Source organism: Spodoptera frugiperda, chromosome 7 (assembly GCF_023101765.2).
Source record: "Spodoptera frugiperda isolate SF20-4 chromosome 7, AGI-APGP_CSIRO_Sfru_2.0, whole genome shotgun sequence".
Classification (NCBI taxonomy): domain Eukaryota; kingdom Metazoa; phylum Arthropoda; class Insecta; order Lepidoptera; family Noctuidae; genus Spodoptera; species Spodoptera frugiperda.
In genome coordinates this window covers 4,999,973-5,014,860 of record NC_064218.1, presented here as the reverse complement: position 1 = coordinate 5,014,860, position 14,888 = coordinate 4,999,973, and the positions used below count along the sequence as shown (strand labels likewise).

Sequence of the window (14,888 nt, the reverse complement as noted above, 5' to 3'; positions counted from 1 at the left end):
GTTGCTATCTCGATATAAAACATATCCATAGCAACATTTTTATAATGCCTATCATGAGAAATACTAAATTTACAAAAACAACGTAAACACGGCGACGTCGCCGCGTCTGCGTACGCTGCTCATGATGAAGTCTCTCTGTGATTCGAAACTATTAGATCTTTTATCAATATACTAGTTTCTGCTAGCGGCTTCGCCTGCGTTCCCGTAAGATTATAAGATAAGAAAGTAGTGTATGTTATTCCAGATTATACTCTACCCGTGTACTAAATTTCATTCTAATCCTTTTAGCCGCTTTGACGTGATTGAGTAACAAACATACACACGAACTCACAAATTCACAAACTTTCGCATACATAATATTAGATTAACGCGTGTAAAGTGTTGTTTCTAGTTATCATAGCAACATTTCATAGACTATACAAAAACAGCCTTTATTCATTCTAACAAAAGAGTCCTAAAATATCGAACACAGACTAAAACACATTTCATTGTTTGTTTTGTTTAGAAAATAAACAATTGTTGAACAATTTACTTCTCGCAATCAAAACATCTTTTATTTACGAGTACTCGTCTTAATTTGGAAACAAAAATAGTATTCCAAGCCTATCAATTAATAACCTTGTAATTAGTGACTTATGTTCTTGGAAAATAGACGTTGGAGTATGAATTGTACTATTGAGCGCATTTTCATTGCTTGCATCTGAGAGATATAGGTACTTTATGATAAGCCTAATTCAGATGTTAGTCGTCTTTTGTTAATTATCGTTTTTAATCTAATTCAGATATTCGAGAATTCATACATTAATTTGACGATATACTTGGTTATTTAATTTTTCTAGCTAATTTTAAAGAATTAATAATGCTATTTGACGCAAAAAATATGCGCGCCATAAGTTGTGATCCGCTGCCTACAAAATTCATAGGCCGAGTAACGGTTTTGATACGATAAAAGTCATTGAACTGTGACTAGTAGGAAACAGTATTATGCGATAATAGAAACAAAATGGTCATGAAGCAATTAAGTAGGTACCTACAGTAGCGCAATGAAAGTCTATCTTAAATGGACGTCGCGTGTCAACTGTCAAGGCAAAATGTCTAGAATTTAAATGAGATTACGAGACCTTTAGGTTCGTTTTCGAGGCTTTTTAAGTTAGGTATTTTTTATATTCTTACACAATTGTGAGTTACTGCTTCAATAGTTGACGTGACTGCCGAGTAAGTGGTCTCAGGTTTGATACCCAGTCTCCTATTAAGCAATTTAAGCAAGTAAGTAGCATACTGGGATTTTTGGTATGAAATGTGTGTGTTTTTTGTTTTTTTTTTTAACGTCGTAGATGCGTTTTCAATTATACAAGTTCACATACACAAACACCCAGACTCGAAACAACAATTTGTGGATCACACAAAGAGTTGGTCCGTGCGGGAATCGAACCCGCTACATATTGCGCGTCAGCCAGCGGTTGCCCAGCCACCACGCCAACATATTATGAGCACTATGTGCAATCGCTGGCGCACGTAACGACGCTGACGCGGTATGCTTTGCGCCGTGCAGCCAACATAAAGTGACAAACACGTAAAAAAGTATAAATACTAATCATTCGAATCAATTTAAATACACCCTAAATCAGCCTAAGTAATTAAAAGAGAATTTATGTCCCACACAAAGCGCTCTATAGCTCTCTTAATACGTAACCAAAACCCAGCGGTATTGATTCACTAATAAAACCATTTCGTGTTTTATCATGGCCCATAACTTTCTCCAACAAATACCCTGTTGTACATTAACGGATGTTTATTGGTTTACGCAATAGGCTTACGTATTCCCTGATGGTAGCTTATGTTTATGATGTCTTTGGACTAACAACCTGTAGGAGTCTTGTTTTCCATTCTTATTTAGGACTTAAAGTTTAGTAAATTAAAGTTTATTTTTGAATAGCTCTTTATTTTGCTGTAAGTTTACTTGTAGTAGGTTATGATATGTTTCAGAGCGACTCAGCTTATATTACGGGGAGTGTTCTGAGAAATTGTTCGGTCAAATACCTGCCGCGTCTTACCTGTATGACAGCACATCCATCTCCATTATATAGATGGTTGGCAGGACACAACTAAGCGTTTCTTACGAAACTTTCTGCCTCGCACAGTAAAACTATGGAATGAGCGTATACGAGATACGACCTTAACCCTTCAAGAAAAGAGCGACCGAGATTAAACCTTCAAGAAAAGAGCGTATTCCTTTTAGAAAGGCCTGCAACGCACGTGTAACTCCTCAGGTGTTGCAGGTATCCATGAGCGGAGCTGATCGCTTACGATCAAGTGGTCGGGCTGCTCGTTCGCTTCCATAAAAAAACCAGTGACGTAAAAGAAAGACAGACAAACAATCATACTTTTGTATGTATAATACCTATTAACCCGTTGTATGTTGAAACGCAGATCTACACGAGACACAATGTGTTTTCTATTGTGTCTCATATACTGGCATACAAGAGGTTCTTATCGGTATCAATAATAGGTAATTTACCATTTAATCTGAAAGCATAACACGATCTCAGTAATCGGTAAGATTCTTGGAATTGTGGAAATGTAGTCGACATTGGAATCAATGATTAGTAGCGGCTGGCGCGGCGTCTCGTTAGGGATAATTCTGAAATTGGCCAGTCAATCTTCTATACATATAATAAAATCGTAGAAAAGTGCTGTCTGTACATTGAAAATAAAAATAAAAAAAATAGCAGGGGTTATTGTTATGTCGATGTCGAACCCAAAAATGTAATTAACTTTTTTTTGGTCTGTTTGTCTGTTTGTCTGTTTCGATTCGTTTCGTTGATCCGAGTTGGATGTAGTTTTCACGAATATATTGTGGGATGCTTAAATTTACATTTAGTGTTTGTTTTATGTCAATCGGTTCATAAATAAAAAAGTTATGTCAAATTAAAGAATCACGTCGAACATTCTATGCTTATACCATTAATCTCCGCAACTATTTGACGGATTTGGTACATATATAGTTTAGAACCTTAGAAAGGACATAGATATATTTTTATTTCAAAAATCAAAAAATAAAAATAAGAAATAAATTATTTATAAATAATTCTATGTCGATCGTTACACGACTTCGGTTCATGTTATTGTTTTAATTCATCGAAAAAAGTAAATAAATAGTAAAAAGGTATGAAAAAAATAATATCAATATAATGAAACTTTTAGTACAAAGAAAATGCCCGTACAAATAAATAATCCAAGTTGTCTTTATCCTCGATAGATGGCGTTGGGATCGAAATAGATCGCGCTATGGTTTCGTTACATTCATTTGGTTGGGTATCGGCCGAGCGCTTCGGTACTATCGTAGAAAAAGTGTATTATCAGTCGTATGATTATTTGTCTGTAGTGGTCCTGCTGTTTCGTATATTCTAAATTGGTTTCGTTGTATTTGTCAATTAATAAGTTTATTTGTTGGGTTTTCCTGGTTTTCTGGTTAAACTATTTAACGTAGGTTTAGTTTGATATCGATTATTAGTAGTTACTGTAGTTTTTTTAATAAAATTGTAAGTCTAATTTATAAATTAATTAGATTAGATTTAAGTCGTTTCTTTTAAATTATTTAGTTTAAGCTTGGTTATTATAGCATAGAGGATAGGTTGTAATATAGTTTCTTTTTTAATTGTTATAAATTCGTAATTCGTAGCTTTCTTTAGTTTTAAGTTAGTTTAAGTCCGTTTTTAAACTATTTTTTCAATGCCCTAAGTGAGTATACATCTATTAAATTCGAACCGATACGACCTTCAAACCTTCGAGAAACCAGCATAATATTCCTTTTAAAAAGGCCGGCAACGCACCTGTGTCTTTTTGGTGTTGCGGATATCCTTGGTCGGGGCTGATCGCTTACATTCAGGTTATTCGATTTGCCTCTGATTCCATAAAAAACAAGAGACGTAAAAGAAAGACAGGCAAACAATCATACTTTTGTATGTACAATACCTATTAACCCGTTGTATGCAGAACGCAGAAGTCACTATTCCACTGCGCAACGAAGAGGTTCTTATCGGTATCAATAATAGGCAATATACAGGTAATTTACCATTTAATCTGAAAGCATAACACGATCTCAGTAATCGGTAAGATTCCTGGAATCGTGGAAATGTAGTCGGCATTGGAATCAATGATTAGTAGCGGCTGGCGCGGCGTCTCGTTAGGGATAATTCTGAAATTGGTCAGTAAATAGATAATATTCCTATAATACTAGTAACCTATACTAGCTTATACCTGTGACTTCATACACTCATAGAAATCCCGATATTTTTTAATCCCGTACGAATTTCAGACATTTCTTATTTTTATACATTTGATGAGTCGACGTTTGGCCGCTATCTCGCCTGATTGTAAGTGATGATGCGGTCTACGATGAAGCACGGAGCCAAGCTCTCTACTAAGAGTTCTCAAACGTTTATATGCCTTTCAGCTTTCTACGACCAGTACAATTCATGTTAATTTAACTAATCACTTTGGTCACTTAGATGCTGTACCTAACACAAATGCTATGACTGATACTAATATATATAAAATAAATATACTAATCCGATGAAACAAAATTAATTTGGTTATTTCAGCGTATTCAGTGAAGTTATTCAACTAATTTAGATCTAGACTAGGGACCTATAATCATGAGCACCGTGTGCAATCCCTGACGCACGAGACGACGCTGACGCGGCATGCACTGCGGCGTGCAGCTAACATATACGAGTAGAACATTTTTCTCTACCAGTATTTCCTAATAGAGCAGTTAATATGATTGTCTAATGTAGACAAACTGTACTCGTCTTATCTCCAACAATTTATAAAGTCATTTCATAGAAACAAATCTCAGTTATTTTCTTTATAGAAATTTTTCTTTTTATACTATTCAACAAAACAGGGCTCGTAGTTAAGCCATTAGATTAAAGCTGGGTTTCAATTCTCAGATTTTAATAAACCCAGCTCAGAACAGAGAGGCTATCCTATTCAATAAAGAGTCAATTTTACAGGCGTTAAACTCAATAGAAATGGTAAATCCGTTTCAGACTACAAATTGCAAAGCTGCGCTGTTAGATTTTCGAAAAGACTTATTAGTATTGGTCAGTGGTACTTGTTAATAGCTTTTAATTGATAGATATTGTGCACTTGGCAACAAAATAACTGTATTTTTTCTAATTACTATCATGAGACATACAAGATAAACTAAAAAACATTACGTAAATTAATGAAGAAAACCTCTATTAGTTTTGAGTCACAGAGGGACTCTTCATCATGAGTAGCGTGCGCAGACGCGGCGACGGCGCGCAGCTAACTTTAGGTAGTAGGCTGCACGACGTCGCCGCGTCTGCGGTGAACCTACTAAAAAGGTGAACTTAGTAATGCATATTTTATTTTCAGGAATCTCTTGTTTGTAAAATATCTTTGGAGTTTGGAATAAAATACCTTTTGAAGATATATTTAAAGATAAATTAAATGTTCCATAAGCCAAAACACATTAACAAATTATTGTAACACAATTTTGTTCTTAAACATTTCATTGACACGCAAACACAGCTGAACACAGATGTAGTAATAATTTACATAGTTCCATCCACAAGAAGCGACAAACTGCGCGGTTAGTTTCGTCACAGATTCACGTGCAAACTTTGTAAATTAAACTGTGCCATTTCCGAGTTTAGTTTATCTTTGCACCTGACTGCACTTTAGATAGTACGCTATACATTGCACGGGTGTTTGTACATCTATTTTAATCACAATTTTAGCTATAAGTAAGTTAACAGCGCTCATATATGAATGGAATATCCATTTTTAGATTATAAACCGGTGGTTAAAATGTGCTTTTTGGTATACAGTGGTAAACTAGCATACACATTACTTGGTGCAATCAAGCAATCAGCATCGCCCATGGTTACCCACAACACCAGCATCCATAAATGCGTCGTCGACGTTATAGGGATAGGGTTTTAGAAAACACAGCCGAAACCCGGTGGGCCGTTTCTACTAGAGTGATATGTGATGTGAGTAGGACGGGGGATACTACGGCCGAAAAACCGACGTGAATCAAAGCATAAGTTGTGTGAGTCAGGTTACCAGAGATTTTTTCCCCAATTTTCCCAATCCCTGATTACCCAACAACCCTTAAATTCCTAACCTCCAACAGGCCGGCAACGCACTTGAGGTGCACAACACACCTCTTGTATTTCGAGTGTCCATGGACGGCGGTGATTGTTTACCATCAGGTAAACCGTCTACTTGTCTACCGGCTTATACCATAAAAAAGTAAACAATTCGATAATATTTAGAACTCAAAAACACCGTCAGGTATAATTTGTCTACTTCTGTTTTTATCTTCAACAATAGTGATCTTGACTAAGACAAATGTCTATTTCTTGAGGTAAGGCGGAATTCTGAGATATAGAGATTGTCCGCCTACAGATTATACGACTACAGACGTAGTGCTAGTATACAGCGTGATCTTTCCACGTGGCCGTAGCTTGCACGAGTTGCGAGGTACTGTGAACTTGCTTCGGTATGCTAAATATACACCGAGTGCGATTTGCACTCGCTCTGTAAGGATTCCGTAGGAAAATTTTCGGTTTGAAATTTATATAATAAAAATATCGATGGGTTTTGTAACATAAGCGTACATATAAGCTGCTGCTGTGATTTCTAGGAAAAATAATTACAAAGGTTTTTTTTTTTGAGCGGGGAAAATCATCCAATGTATTCTTTCACCTTGAGTGAAGCGGGAGGGAGTGTCAGACTCTTACTGACAAAAAACCACCCCGTTCCTTCTCCTGCTTTGAGCCGAAGCTCCGGTAACCTGTTACGTTGTTCGCAGCTCCGGATTCTACAATTTCCTAGGAAATCGATCGCGATTGGCATTGGCAAACAAACAGACAGTCAAATGATCATAAAAACATTTTTGAGGTCCTTTTGAGCAACAGAACTCTAAAAACTAGTTTCTTACCACCATTTCTCATCCTGGCTTCTTCAGGAACTTACCATTCATAAATCAAGGAGTATATTTGACAGGAGTCTGGAGTAATATCCATTCTATCGTTCGTAATGTATCGTTCTCGATAGCTCTGGACTGGCCGGTGGCCAACACATTAATGTCTCCTTAGATTCTAGGTTGCAGTAAGATTTATATGAACGTCTATGGGTATATTTTTTCTCACTTATTGTCGGGTTGAACAAATAGTTTTAAAAGTGGAGTAAGGGTTAATATTTATATTTGGGTTGAATAATGTACTCAATACTTTTTCCCATACGTATGTAAGTCGCTTTTTTCCTCCTATTTGGAATGTCTTATGAGCAGGTAATGTTTTAATATAAAGTAAGTGTGCTTTTCTACCAGAGATGTGCTATGTAGCTATGCTACGTAGATGTAATAGCTCAGCTGTGCAACTGATATGTTTCCACTGATACTAAGCTATGTTTACCGTGAGAAATTTGGATATATCAACTAGTGAAAAGTACATACAAAAAATCTTCTACACAAAATATACCGTCTATACCCAATCAGAGTATCGCAATGTTTCGATCTCTCTTGTTAATAAGTTCCACTTAATTAGTTAGAACATGACCGCTGATGTTCCAATGTTCAAGTTCCGGGAACGAAGTTTCGAACGACTTGCCAATACTAATTACTACCGTACTGGGAGGATATTTTACATGAACGCTATTCAAAGTTTGCTGGTCTGGGGAATTTAGTTGATAAATGCTATTTGAAACGTATAGGCTATGATAGTCTATTTGTTTAGATAATTAATAAAATTTGAACAATCTTTGCAGTTTTTATATTATGAAAAATGTATTGGAAATATTATAATAAAGTCATTTGATATTGTTAATTAACATTGATAAACAGATTGTATTTAAAAATTATGAAAATACATTTGTAAGATGTTATTCATTATTATGGACCCTTAGTGTGGCTTGAAACTAGTCGAGCAATCTCACTCACACATAACTAAGTAAGCCTTTCCACTGTATTTTTTGTCTTTTTTACACAATACACATTGATAGACTTTAGTTTTTTCATCCATACAAATTCTGCCCACGATATTTGCCTAACTGACATACCTTTATATGCAATCTATACGTAATACGGAAGGCAATCCGACCTCTATTCTCGGTACATTCGAATTCTGAATAATACCGTTTGACATCGTAATGCTATTATGACAGGGTTCCACGATTACTGTCGTGTCGATTGGAATTGTCGATCCCTTGTCCTTGATCAACGGAATAGGATTAATACATCGGTTTTAGGGAACAGATTTACTATTTGTTGTGTGGTCCGAAGGCTTAATACGTCCGGGTTCGGAGCCTACCACCGATAAAAACCAATGTGACATTTTGGAAGTTATATTATGTACTTTCTAAGATTATTTATATACGACTGACAAACGGTGAAAGAAAACATCTTGAGGAAACCTGGGCTTATAAACCTGGCATTATAAGTTTGAAATCGCCAACCAAATGAGCAAGCGTCTCCGTGCAGGAAGCGGCTTATGGTCAGCAGTGGCTCACTTATAGGCTGTTGATGTGATGTGATTTACAATTTAGTTTAGTATTAGTGACAATAAACATTTTAGTTTCGTAGATATTTTTTTATGGAACACGAATCAAACATACGTAAGCAATCGCCGTATCACCTGATGGTAAGCAATCGCTGCCGCCCACGGACAATTGAAACACCACAGGCGTTACATGTGCTTTGGCGGCTTTTTTGGGAGCTAAGAATTTAAGGGTTGTTGGGGAATCGGGGGTTGGGAAGGGGGAATTGGGCCTCGTAGTTGTAATAATAGGAAGGACATGACAAAATGAAATGGTTTATATCTAATAATTATGATATACATACATGGTGTCCTAGGACAATGACATAGAATATGTAGATAGCTAATGTCTCTTATACTATCTCTCCATGTAGCATAGTGGTGAGATACCCTGTATTCATCCGCCATACTTCCTATAGCAGATTACTCTTCGCCGCACAATCTTGATAAAGTGTGTGTGGTTGGAAGTTACCAGCTCATTAAGTAACCCTAATTCACATTTAATCTTTATTTATTGTGATACTTTTCCTCACCAACGACAGCTTAATATAATGTATGTTGTTCATTAGCTATTAATTTAATGGCGATGTTTCAACACCACAGTTTAAGTACTGCTAATTAATTAAATAAAAGAAAAGTTGTCATTATACCGTTTTGAAACAGTCAGGCTGAGTTAACATATTCTCGATAAAACCGTTCACTTCATTGTAAGATAACAGCGTCTTCAAAGTATCAAGAATATTATGATCATTTTTACTCCGCCGAAAGATAGATGGCGTTGTTATTAATATTATGATTAATTATATATTATGTATTTTATTCGTTGTCTCAAAGTTTTCTATATTCTGTTTTTGATTATTATTGTTGTTTAATATTTTATTTGTATTACAAACAACTGTGAATTGTTTCCGAAAAGTCATTTATCATAAATTATGACGTAACAGAAAAACAGAAACTTCTAACAAACTCGCATTGTAGGTGATCATTTGTCACTGTGATCGATTAACACAAATAATTTGGTGTTGTCTATTCATTTTTTGTTTCCTTTTTTGACGTAAAAAGTTAATAATGTACAGAAAAGTTTAATATCAGTATTTTTAAATACATTTAAAATGTTTATATTCATATTGTAAAGGTTATCTTATGTTATGTAATAAAAGGACGCTTTTTGGTCATTAAGATAATGACCAAAAAGGTAATCCACCAACTAAACGAGGTGATCGTGTCTAGGTTTGGACCTATCGGGCTTTCCGCCTAACAGTTGTTTCATTGGGATTTTCTATCCAGGATTCGTGTCTTGAAACTTCAATGCGCGTCGCCACATTATTTGACATAAACAATGAACCAATGCCAGTCTATTACGAATGTAAGTTGTTCCGGGAGTTGACACTGAGACATAGCGTGTGACAGTGACATTTAACGGACAGACATTTAAAGACAGTCTCTTATATCTTAATAAAGTGTATAGACATACAATAAGGTGATTAAAAACAACAAGAAGTCACATTAAAACTTTATTTATAAAAGGATATGTACAAACTTTACTTTTTATGAGCATTTTACAATCATAGCAAATATTTTTTTTTAACAACAATTAGCGTAGACACTAAGCTAGCTTACATTGAATGTGGGTACAAGAGAAACGCATACATATTTATACATACATACAGCAATTTTATACTTATGTATAGCATTACTTTATTCAATAATTTATTTAATTATATTTACAACTGTAAGATTATTTTAAATAAGTTAATTTCTTTTTTTTTATTTTATCCATATAAATATCTACACAATTTCAGCTTGCATTATGTCAAATAGTAATAAATCGACGTGTTATATCGTCATTTAAATATATTTATTAATAAGTACAGCTCGAATTATTTTTTAATTAATTGATATAAAATGTTCATTGTTAATGAACACAATCATTTTAAATGTACTGAACTTCTGTATCTACTAGTACTTATTTATTTATAAGTAGGTATGTAAAAATGTAATTGAAAGACTTAGGCAAGGTTATAATAGAAATAATTCATCAATGTCATTTGATCTTTTTTGTCAAAGCAAGCACGATTTTTCCATAGCATAAAGCCAATTATTCAGAGGGGTGTGTAAATTACAAAGAAAAGTAAAGTAAAGTAAATATCCTATTAACAAATAAAACATTATACAAGACACAACAAATCTTTGGTAAAACATCAGTCTACAAAAATATTTTACAAAACGGCTCCTTTAAGTATCTGCGCCATCTATTATTTTTTAACAGAACTAAGACAGATCTTTGCGTTGAAAGTGTTCTTTGGTTGTGTCCCACGTTGGGCGCCAATTCAGTTAATGGCGCCCAGTGTGGGACATTGTAACGTAAGTGGTAACTACTGTATACTTTATAATTATGTATTAGTGTCTGTGTTTGTCATGGCAATGTTGTTATTAAATAATAGTATTTTAAGACTAATCGATACTGTAACCTTTTTTTGGAGATGAAAAATGCAAAAAATTGGAAAATATGTAACACTGTAAGTTCTAATGGTTTAATACAAAACAATCGTTATGACTTAAATATTTCAAACAGTTCTTTTAAGTTACTTCTACAAAAATCATACTTTTCTCCTTTTAAAACATTTTCCAGCCGAAAAAAATATCTTCTAATTTAACAAACATCAGCACTTAAGCATTACACAGCTTATTTACATTGTATACAACAAGTAATTCACAGCAGAAACTCAAGCAATGTCTACACGACAATACGTAGACCAATTAGCAATCTATCTATGTACTATGTAAGCAATTAAGTTAGCCACAGATGACTGTATACAGATACATAGTATATAATTATACCTATGTGTGTTTATATGTATCACAAGAACGTACATTTATTAAGCCCAGGAATGCTATTAATGACTGTGTTGTGAATTTGAATGTATGATTCTATAAAGTATGCCTAATGTGTAAATTGTTATGTGCTTGAGTTATTGGTATTTGAAAAATAAACAGCACGTTTTTCCGTTAATATAGTTTGAGCGCATGTTTTAAAAAAGTAGACCTTATGTAACATACCCTAAATGAAATACCGCCGTACTCAGAGGTATTTATTGATTACTTATCCCAGTCCTTAGCAATTGTTTTCGACACAAATTTGTAACTAATTAATAGTTTAAGTAATCATTTAACGTCTCTGAGTGTTGCAGTTAAGGTCATAACACTGTTAACAACTACGGCTCCGGCTCGGTTGTAGGGCATTGTTTGTTTTGGAAACAATACAAAAATGCTGCAAGCGCACGGGCAGCGCGCTTACAACCGTTTTGTATTGACGTTGTTAAATATATCAAACGACATACGATTTAAAGTTCAAATTTAAATAACAATTTAATTGCCGGGTTGGAGTACTTGTTAAGTGTGTTATGTCTAATACTCTGTACGCTATTTTGTCATGATGATATTCACATGTATGAATTTATTTCAAAGCCACTCAGTATAGTAGTCGACATCTTATTTTGTAAGCAATAAGGGTTATATTGCAGTATCCCAAGTCTAAGGAAACCTTAGACTTTACCATTTATCAGACGTTGTTTTGTTGTTACAAAACAAACTTCTTGACATCGCTTAGATTGTCCGTTCGTGCCTTTTTCTTAGTCTTTAAGATTTTGACTTACCGCCATATTCAGAGCCATACTGGTTTCTTAACTCAGTTCTTAGCAATTGTTTTCGACACAAAATCATTAGATACTTAGGAATAGTTTAAGTAATCATTAAATGTCTTTGAGTACGGCAGTTATACATTGTTGCTTTTACTTTTTAACAGTTTTTAAGAATACAGTCACCTAAGTAATTTGAAATAATTTTGTTTTGATTTAGGTTTAGTACTAACATAGGTTTAAGGAAGATTGTTACTAACCAGATTGAGCTTCTTTGCTTTTAAATAAACATATAATAATAAGGGCAATTTTTTATGAGATAAGCCGGAATACGTGCATTCAGATCACCTGATGGTAAGGAATCGGTGTTGCCTATAGACACTTGAAACACCAGAAGCATATAAGAGCGTTGCTGGCCTTTTGCGGTGATAGGAATTGAGGATTGTCGGAGATTTGGGGAGGCTAATTGAGATAATTGGGCCTCCGGTAACCCTTATGTGACGAAACACAACGCAAGCGTTGTTCCACGTCGGTTTTCTTCGAGGCCGTGGTCGGTCAAGCCAGCATATAAGTAGACCAAAGCAGTGCACACTTGGACTACTACTACTAAATTCTTATCTCTTTACCAAATAACTTAGGCGATGTAATATAATTGGGTAACCTTTATTAAAAGATTAACAAATAAAAACCATATTATATTTTTAAGTGGCTTAATACTATGCTATAAAGTGAGTGGGATAAGGACTAGATTTATTTAAATTGTATGATCAATCATTATAATAACATTTCGTAAAAATATACAGAACTCCTTAATTCTATATGAATACCTTTAATAATATTATGTACAATTAAACATTAGCGTATTGACAAGCAAAATAATCTCAAGATAGAATTAAACCATATAAACAATTATAATATATTTTTATATAAAAATAAACAATCTGATTGCAAATTTATCAGTTGGAATAATACATTACGATATCACGTTAATTGTAGAGCTAAAATATGAAATGCATTTTGATGATGTTGTTCGTCCATTTAAATTAACCTTTGATACAGATAATGTTTGTATGACAAGTGATAGATGACAGAAGTCACACTTATACGATCGACGAGCAAATAAAACAAATGTTTTTTTTTATTTGTTATAGTCAATTGTTACGGTACGATCTTCTCGCCTGGTCGGAGGATCCTCCTTTTCTTAGGGAACTTTACTCACTGTTTATTCCCTAACGATATATAACATTAATACCTACATACATATTTATACATAATTATATATTATCATTCGCCTATCTGAAAGTCATTGGGGGAGGCCTATGTTTAGCAATGAGGAGGCCTTGTGGTTTATGTGATACAGATTCGTCTATATCAAATGTTGATTTAAATGGACGAAAATCATAGTAAAAACATAATATTTATTCAGACAAGTTTCCTTTCATAAATTATTTTATGATTACAAGTTTGTGTATACCTAATGCCAATAATTAAAATAACTATCTAAAATTGTGTATTTAAATTAAATGCTTGAAATACAAAACTAAATTCTTAGAAAGTAACAAGCTAAATCCAGGGTACTTGATGGCCTAATAATTTAAAGTTACAATTACAATATAATTCGTTATTAAATATGGCCTTATCCTAAATATATTTACAGGAAATGCTGCAAAACATTCGCATGTTTCTCTTGTACAAACCTTCCTCAAGGAATCGACGATTTTGCCCTGAAAAATAAAAAAAACAACATTAAGTTCTGTGTAATAAAAAAATCTAGAAACATAAAAAAAACATAGATATTTTCACAAAAGAACAAAATCTGATGGGAATTAAACTTGTTCCCATCATAATAATAGAACAACAAAGCAATATAGATAGGTCTACTCTATTATTGCACTTTCCTACGATAATTTTATGACAGTTATTTTTAAATAACAACGAGCAGATTTTAAAACCAGCCTCCCCAAATAATTTTCTGTGCAAAATTCTTTTAAAAGCTTTTGTATCTATGCAAAAAGAAGATGCCACAATTTGTTCCATTGATGTCAAAATATTTTCTGAATCTGTCTTGAATTTGAAATGACAATCAACAATCAGTGTCATTGTGTCAAGATTTGACGTTTTGATTTCAATTGAAAAGATATTCTTTTCGCGGTTAAAAATACGAGTAGGTAATTTACCTAACAAATAGTTTAATGAACTTTGCCTGTCTGTCTAATACTTTAAACTTTAATTTATAGTAACAAATAAAAGTTTAATGAACTTTCATTGCCTGTCTAAATATTTTAAACTTGTTTAAAGATTTTTACGTTGGTCATGTATATGTCGGCGCAACCACATCAACTAATCAGAGAAAGTAGAATAAGTTTGGTTAATTCACTTGATTGTCCTGAAAATCAGTTTATTAATCATCAGTTGATTATTTTAAGTTTAATACGATGTAAAATTAACGTTATCATTGTAATTTCAATACTTAACCTAAAACTTGTAAGCACGTGCTCGTGCGCCGAGTCCTATAAATACGCCCGCACTGTAGGCAATCGATGCAGGGATTCGCCAGCAGCCGTCGAGTGAAGACCTACCTGCCTACACTCACCGCTCGGACCGCAATAAAACTCAAGAAAACTCGTTGCTCGGTCGCGGTCGGCTTGACCACCCAGCGCGCCCAGCCGTTGGCCCG

General features: G+C 34.2%; 2 protein-coding genes across 2 annotated transcripts in view; both read right to left on the bottom strand.

The window, feature by feature from the left end:
- Positions 1-14,888, bottom strand: part of LOC118265968 (ATP-dependent RNA helicase vasa) — a 239,972-nt gene that overhangs the window by 196,277 nt on the left and 28,807 nt on the right. The window lies entirely within an intron of this gene.
- The window catches only part of LOC118266511 (G-protein coupled receptor dmsr-1), an 81,617-nt gene continuing 77,386 nt past the window's right edge, over positions 10,658-14,888 (bottom strand). The window contains exon 7 of the mRNA XM_035579986.2: positions 10,658-13,935. Within this exon, the coding sequence (XP_035435879.1) occupies positions 13,914-13,935 (22 nt within the window). The 3' untranslated portion in view covers positions 10,658-13,913. The remainder of the gene's footprint in view (positions 13,936-14,888) is intronic.